Source organism: Halichoerus grypus, chromosome 4, assembly GCF_964656455.1.
Source record: "Halichoerus grypus chromosome 4, mHalGry1.hap1.1, whole genome shotgun sequence".
NCBI lineage: Eukaryota > Metazoa > Chordata > Mammalia > Carnivora > Phocidae > Halichoerus > Halichoerus grypus.
This window is the reverse complement of record NC_135715.1, coordinates 51419404-51427514: the sequence shown is the minus strand read 5'-3', so window position 1 is coordinate 51427514 and position 8111 is coordinate 51419404. Positions and strand designations below refer to the sequence as shown.

Here is an 8111-nt window from a genome sequence, read left to right as displayed (position 1 = left end):
AATTTTTTCCTACAGACTCATAAGCTCAAGAGTGGGTGCTTGATTTTTCATAAATGGTAGAAGAAAAGCTAGAATTTATCCAACCTTTACATTACAGGTACTGCGTAAGTACTTTATTAATCTAATCCGCAAATATTTATTCAGAGCATCCTTTTTAACCTACGCAATTCGTGTCGTCGTCACACACCACTGTGACATATTATCGTTATTCGCGTTTCTGAAAACCGTTCTGAGAGCGAAGCCAAACAGTCGACAAACACAGAACGGGCGACCAATCTGGATTCCAAATCCAAAGTTCTAAACCATAAATCCGAACGAAAGAAAATTAGCGATTTCTAATTCCGTCAGCTGAAACAATGAACGGCCGATAAATCTCGCGATATTATCGGAACTACTACTCCCAACATGCATAGCGGCTTCTGTCCATCCGCCTATCCCCTTGAGTCTGGAGGGCCCCGGCATGCCTCGAGGCGCGAAAGGCAGCCTGGGAGCCGTAGTTCTCTTGGACGCCTACCGGTATTGCCAGCGCGGCAGTGGCGGCTCTCTCGGTTCCGTCCAGCGGGTTCTGTAAGGCGAGCTGAGGCGGAGAAAGGGCGCGGAACTGGAAGAGGGTGAGTCAGGCACTGGCTACGTGATAAAGGGAGGCGGCACTGCGGCATAGGGCTGAATTAGGTAAATGGACCCGTGCTGCAGTCTCTCCGGAGACACCGCGATCTAGCGCCAGCGAGAAGAGGGCGAGGAGGAGCCAGAGCCCGGTCCTTGCACCCATTCTCGCCCTCGTACCCCGCCGCCATCTCCACCATGCAGTCCCGGGAAGAAGCTCCGCGCTCTCGCCGCCTGGCCAGTCCCCGCGGCGGCAAGCGGCCCAAGAGGATCCACAAGCCCACGGTTTCGGCTTTTTTCACGGGCCCGGAGGAGCTGAAGGACACGGCTCATTCTGCAGCCCTCCTGGCACAGCTGAAGTCCTTCTACGACGCGCGGCTGTTATGTGATGTGACCATCGAGGTGGTGACGCCTGGTAGCGGGCCTGGCACCGGCCGCCTCTTCCCCTGCAACCGGAACGTGCTGGCTGCCGCGTGTCCCTACTTCAAGAGCATGTTCACCGGTGGCATGTACGAGAGCCACCAGGCGAATGTGACCATGCATGATGTGGATGCCGAGTCCTTCGAGGTGCTGGTCGACTACTGCTACACCGGTCGAGTGTCCTTGAGTGAAGCCAACGTGGAGCGCCTTTACGCGGCCTCTGACATGTTACAGCTCGAGTACGTCCGGGAAGCCTGTGCCTCCTTCCTAGCCCGCCGCCTTGACCTGGCCAACTGCACCGCCATCTTCAAGTTCGCCGACGCCTTCGGCCACCGCAAGCTGCGATCGCAGGCCCAGTCCTTTATAGCCCACAATTTCAAGCAGCTCAGCCAGATGGGCTCGATTCGGGAAGAGACTCTGGCAGATCTGACCCTCGCCCAGTTGCTGTCCATCCTGCGCCTGGATAGTCTCAACATAGAGCTGGAGCAGACCGTGTGTCATGTGGCGGTGCAGTGGTTGGAGGCGGCTCCCAAGGAGCGGGGCCCCAGCGCTGCGGAAGTCTTCAAGTGTGTCCGCTGGACGCACTTCACCGATGAAAATAAGGATTACCTGGAAGGGCTGCTGACCAACACCATCGTGAAGAAGTACTGTCTGGACCTTATTGAAGGGGCCCTGCAGATGCGCTACGGTGACAAGTTGTGCAAGTCCCTGGTGCCGAAGCCAGAGACCAGCAGCGGCAGCGGCGGCGCCAGCAGCACCTGCAGCACGAGCAGCGGCGGCGGCGGCAGCAGCAGCGCCTCTGTGGTGCCCACAGCGGAGAATCCCCCCCAGCGGCTGGGCGTGTGCGCTAAGAAGATGGTGATCTTCTTTGGCCATCCCAGAGATCCCTTCCTGTGCTGTGACCCGTACACGGGCGATATTTACAAAGTGCCGTCGCCTCTGACCTGCCTGGCTCACACGAGGACTGTCACCACCTTAGCTGTCTGTGTCTCTCCAGACCACGACATCTACTTGGCCGCTCAGCCCAGGAAGGACCTGTGGGTGTACAAGCCAGCCCAGAATAGTTGGCAGCAGCTTGCCGACCGCCTGCTGTGTCGGGAGGGCATGGATGTGGCCTACCTCAACGGCTACATCTACATTTTGGGTGGGCGAGACCCGATTACCGGCGTGAAACTGAAGGAGGTAGAATGCTACAGTGTCCAGAGAAACCAGTGGGCACTGGTGGCCCCGCTACCCCATTCCTTCATATCCTTCGATCTGATGGTAATTCAGAACTATCTCTATGCCCTCAATAGTAAGCGCATGTTCTGCTATGATCCGAGCCACAACATGTGGCTCAAGTGTGTTTCTCTCAAGCGCAATGACTTTCAGGAAGCCTGTGTCTTCAATGATGAGATCTACTGCATCTGCGACATCCCAGTCATGAAGGTCTACAATCCAGTCAGAGGAGAATGGAGGCAGATTAATAATATCCCATTGGTGTCGGAGACCAACAACTACCGCATTATCAATCACGGCCAAAAACTGTTGCTGATCACCTCACGCACCCCGCAGTGGAAGAAGAACCGGGTGACGGTGTATGAGTATGACACTAGGGGAGACCAGTGGATTAACATAGGTACCACCTTAGGCCTCTTCCAGTTTGATTCTAACTTCTTTTGCCTCTCAGCTCGTGTTTATCCTTCCTGCCTTGAACCTGGTCACAGTTTCCTCACTGAGGAAGAAGATGTGCCGAGTGAATCTAGCACCGAATGGGATTTAGGTGGATTCAGTGAGCTGGACTCTGAGTCAGGAAGTTCAAGTTCTTTATCTGATGATGATTTGTGGGTTCAGGTGGCACCTCAGTGAAATGCACAGGATCAGCAGAATTTGTTGTAGATAGGTTGAAACACTAAGGTGTTTTTACTGCTTTGGAAAGTGTCTTAAAGAGATACCCTTTCTCTTTGCTGGGGGGGAAAAAAAAACAACAGGTTGATATAATTTCAGGTTTGGTTTAGAAAGGGTATTGTTTGAAACACTAACATAATTTAATGTTAGGGAATTTATACACTCAAAGAAATCAACCTATTTAATAATTTACTGTTCTAAAAGTCCAGTATTGATTTGATTGTTGGGTATGTTTCTGTTTGATTACACTAATTTAGTCTTCTGTTATTAAATCTTATATTCTGTTTTGTGCCACAAGTACTGTGACTTGAATTTTGATTTTTAAAATAGAAAACTGATTGGATAGGAATTACCAGGTAGGGTTTTGAAAGTCTATCTTTTCCTTCAGAACAGGGTAGTAGGTTTCCAAAATTTTAAACTAGTGGGTTATTACAAAATGTGTTCTAATTTAAATATGGTTTGCCAGGTTTTAGTTTAGTTACCTCCCCTTTTGTGAAGAAAAAAAAATGCATATGTTTAATGTGACTGGTGATTTCATTTGTAATGATGTACAAAATGGCTGTAAGCTCACTAAAAGAAAAAAACAAACAAAAACAGGATTCTACTGTTTAAAAAAAATTTCAGTTTTAAATTTGTAATGTAAAATGTGTATTTGCAAACAGTGACCAATTTTCCATCTGTTCTAGTAGTGTCACCAGTCATCGAAAAACCTTAAAAAAAAAAAACACTAAACTAACTTGCTTTGTAGGTTCACATTTTTGATCTATACTTGATATATGCTTCACAGAATCAGAGGAATCATCCTCTTTTTCACTGGACACGATTGTGTAAATTTGTATCCATTGTCTTAAAAAGTTTATGTGATTCTTAAAATACTTTGGCTGTACAGTTTTGGTGTTCATCTTAGATTTGTCAGCAAAATGTGATTATTCTTTGCTGTTTAATGAGATAATATTCGTTTTGAAAATATGTGTAAGCTAAGAACAGTATTTTATTGAGATCAGTAGATATTGTGTCTATCAACTATAAAATCAAGTGCCAGCAAAGAACTTTAAAACTTTAAGTTGTGTATAGAACTGTTTTGTGTAGCATTGAAATATTGTCAGTTTTGTAAGTCACTAAATGTTATTATCAGCTTAAAGGTATTTTTGTATTAAAAGTTTACAGTTAAATAACATAAGTGAATGATGGCATTTGGGGCCAGTAGTGAAAGTATATTTCGTCTAAAATATTTCCCTAAGCAGTGGTATACATGGTTATTTTATTAGGGTATTTGTATTTGTTCTGTGTTTCTCTGTGAACCATGCTCCAGTCTTTGTTTCTGTCACACTATGTAAGGGAGAGTTCAGAAACAGAGACTACATCGTACAAAACTGACATTGCTAAATACAAGTGCTTACCTCTTGAGGGTTTACTTGCTATGGTTGTCATGCTGCGTACCCGTGAAAAATGACCTGATGCTTATGGTGTATACGTTTTTTCCTATACCCAGTTAGAATTTTCTTCCTGAATCTTCATTCAGTAACATGCTAATTCTACTCTTCTATGTTTATGCTCTAGTGGTAGAATGCTAACATTTCTTACACCTTGGCTGAGTACAGAGGATTGTGTTCTCAGGTGGGAAACTGAATTTTTTTAATGAAATACCATAGGATGAATACGGAGAGAGGGAGACACAAAAGGTTAAAAAAAACAAACAACAAAAAAGTTGTCTCAGCCATTTTGATTGGCCATCTGAAGATACTACAGAACATTCCTCTTTAACATTTTTCGTGAACTAAGATGCTTGTCCCAACACTACGTGTTCCTTCAAAAGGGCAAACATGCTTTTAGTTGTTTAAGGCTACATTTTGTTCTATTTAACAGCAGGGTTGTTATAAGCACTGTACTTAACACAAAGCTGTGTCTCAGTAGTGTATTTGGCCAATTTTTTCTTCACCAGTAACTTCTTGTGGGTAGCTTTGGTTTTGTAAGGTTGAAATAGGACAGTGCTGATCTGAACGAGATTGTCTATCTGCAGAATTAAGGTATGCAAACGACTGATAAATGACAAACCTCTCTAATTTGTCATTCTCAACCTTTGAGTTAGGGAAAAGCTAAGTAGTAATATCTTGGTTTACAAAGAAGTTTTCTTGGGAAGAATTTTGGTTTCGTGATATATTTGTGAATTAGAGAATCGATGTTAATCATTATTTTATAGATAAGTGATTTGTATGTGATTAGTTGCAAATAAAACTGGTATTAGAACCTAAGCTTCCTGGCTTTTTAATTCAGTGTCTCTGCTAAATGTGTAAAAGCCTTGCTTGTGCAGCGAGTGACACAAGCAGCAGGGTTAAAAGCCTTTCTTGACAGGAAAGCAGCTTCGTCTCAGTTTTACAATTAATCAGCCCATCTTTTAGCAAATGCTCAATATAACACTCTCTTTGCAAGACTACTCTTTGTAAGATTTAGAATGACCTTAATTATCTTTTGTATCTGTTCCTGTAGTCTGAAAAGCGTAACCCAGATTTTTGCAGGTTCTTCTAAGTTCAAACAAGGAGTGTCATTAGGGCTTCCAGAAGGATAAACTAGAAATTAATTTCACAACTGGCTTATCTGTATTAAAGAAAGAAATTAAATTATACTAGCTCTTTTCATTGCTTTTAGTTGAGCAGAGATTTTAAAAGTTTTTTGTACCTGATATTTTGAGAATCTGGGGAAAGCTTTTGATCCGTTCTTTTTTTTTTTTCTTCCAGATTTTATTTATTAGAGCACAGGGTGGGGAGGGGCAGAGGGAGAGGGAGAAGCAGGCCGACTTGAGACTTGCCGCCGAGCAGGGAGCCTGACGTGGTGTTCGGTTCCAGGCAAACATTCTTTTAGTTGTTTAAGGCTATGGGATTATGATCTGGGCTGAAGGCAGCCGCTTAAATGACTGAGCCACCCAGGCACGCCCTTTGGTCCATTCTTAAAAAGGCAAATTTGTTGTAATTTTATGTCAAGGTAATATGACACTTGTGTTCATCAGACCTAAGGTAAGAGCACATGTGACAGTGTCTCCTTCCCATATCTGCTTAGAAACTTCAAGACCCTTTTCATCACTCTAACTTTAAGAGGATATTCATTATACCAAATACGATAAAGCAGGGAAGTATTAGAAAGCAAAATCACTTATAGAAAGTGTGACCATCAGTAGAAACGTAAGAGAATGTTATTTTTAAAACCAACAACAGCATTCAATATGATTTGAATCCAACTGACTTTTAAAATTATAATAATAAAAAAAAGCAAAAGATAGTGTTCACAGAAGCTGCTGTGGCTCAGAGTACAATGGGGGCAATAGGTTTTGTGCAAAACAGGAAAAAGGACCTCCTCCTTGACTCTGAGCCATTTGTCACCCAGATCTGTTTCATCAAAGTTCCATTCCTTACATGTGTAACCTTGAGGATTCAGCATGGTCCAAGCAAGGCACAGAGTAGGGAATGGATATTGTTGTAATAACATTCCATCTATATGGGAGACCTATTTTCTCCTAAAACAGCCTCGTCTGGGGAGTCACCTAATGGAGTCAGTCAGCCTTGTACGTTCTCACCTCCAAAGTTAAAATTGCTGCTGAGAAACACCGTACCTCAATCAAATATTATTTGGGGGCAAACTATTTGTTAATTCTAGGAAAATGAGCTAAACAGGACTTAATGTAAATGTCAGGCAAAATATTTCTTCCAAACAGAACTGTCTGTGCCTTAAAGAAAGGAAGAGCCAGGACTCTAAATTTTAAGTAATATCACCTTAACTTAGATGGTCTTAAGAAAATCAAGTAGATTTTTTTTGGGGGGGGGGTAGCTATTGTAACAGAAAAATCCAGCAATGGAACTTACTGCAGGGCACAGCCTGATCTAGAGTCTGTGTCTTCAGAAGACATCATGAGCTCATGTTTTCTCTCACTTTGTATACTGGCTGGAATATAGGTCTGGTTGTAAGTAATAGAGACCTAGTGGTTATTTAAACAAGCAGTTTCTCACATAAAAGTCCAATCTGTTATGCTGCCCCTCATCTAGAAAGTCCCCTGAGACCCAGGCTTTTCCGTTTTCCCATTCTGCTATCCTTAGGGTGTCGTCCTGGTCCACACGGCCCACACTGGTTCATAGCTGTGTCGGTATCCCAGCCATCAGGAAGAGAGGAAGGGGAGGGAGAGAGCATGACCCCCCCTGTAAGAGACGTTGTACACATCGCTTCCAGGTCTTAACCACGTAGCCACACCTGACTTGAAGGGTGCCTGGAAGAGGTAGGTAGTCTTTCTTCTAGGACAATATGTATCGAATTAATATTCAGGGGTTCCTTCTTATTACAGAATGGGGTTGAGAAAGGCTATTAGGTTAAATAGCAATCTCTACCACACCATCTGTCGGGCCAGATGTTATCATGTGGCAGCCAAAGTGGTAACACCACCCCGGGGGTGACTGCAATCCACATAGCATGGGCCGGGCTCTCCATCCCCAGGAAGCCGTGGGGGAGCTCCCTGGGCCCTCGCTGCCACTCTGCACAGAAAAGGCAAGGAAAGGCGCTTCATCTTGTTTTGATTAAATAAAGCTTCATAGACTAAATGTGTACTGGAACCCTAGATCATGAGCCAAAGTCTAGTCTTGGCATTCTATCATGGAACGTTTCCACTTCTGAAAAGAAAGAAAAGAGCACTGACAAATGGCTCTGTATAATCAATGGCAGTATTAATTATCTTAAACAGCAAATGTTACTTCTGTTAAAAAAAAAAAAGCTAACAGAATTACAGAGTAATGATGAAAACTGGAAGTTTCTTAGAGCAAGCTCAGCTATTTAGCAACATTCTAGCATTTTCTGTGCCTGGATCATCCCTGCAGTGCTGTGTGACTGTAAATCTACTGGTCTCCCCCTCTGTTGAAGCCCAGACTATTAGCCACAATCGTAGATGCAAAACTCCATTTCTTGCTGGATTCTTGTCCTGACTTCCAGTTCATCAGAGTTTATTCAGGGTACGCACAGAGGGTCACTCTCGTGTCTGTGCACACTTCAAAAACAGCTGCCAGAGAATGTTGTGAATAATCGCTTCTGTCAAGTTTGGAATACAGCTTTTATCATTATCATTAAAAATACTCGTTTTTATTTTAAAAACACAAACCACCCTTATTTTTATATAGAACCCCAACCTCTACCAGCAAGTGACGAGTAATCCGCCAGCTGGTGGTTGT

At 43.8% G+C, this 8111-nt stretch overlaps 1 protein-coding gene across 1 annotated transcript; it reads left to right on the top strand.

Moving 5' to 3' along the window:
* The first annotated feature begins 469 nt into the window (after positions 1 to 469).
* On the top strand, positions 470 to 5162 carry LOC118552709 (kelch repeat and BTB domain-containing protein 6). Its single transcript, XM_036119327.2, has one exon. It carries the CDS (start codon positions 802 to 804, stop codon positions 2869 to 2871), a length of 2070 nt encoding a protein of 689 aa, XP_035975220.1. The 5' UTR covers positions 470 to 801; the 3' UTR covers positions 2872 to 5162.
* Positions 5163 to 8111: the final 2949 nt, after the last annotated feature.

Excerpts from the sequence above, each read along its gene's own strand:
- LOC118552709 (XM_036119327.2), top strand. The coding sequence starts at position 802 with ATGCAGTCCCGGGAAGAAGCTCCGCGCTCTCGCCGCCTGGCCAGTCCC.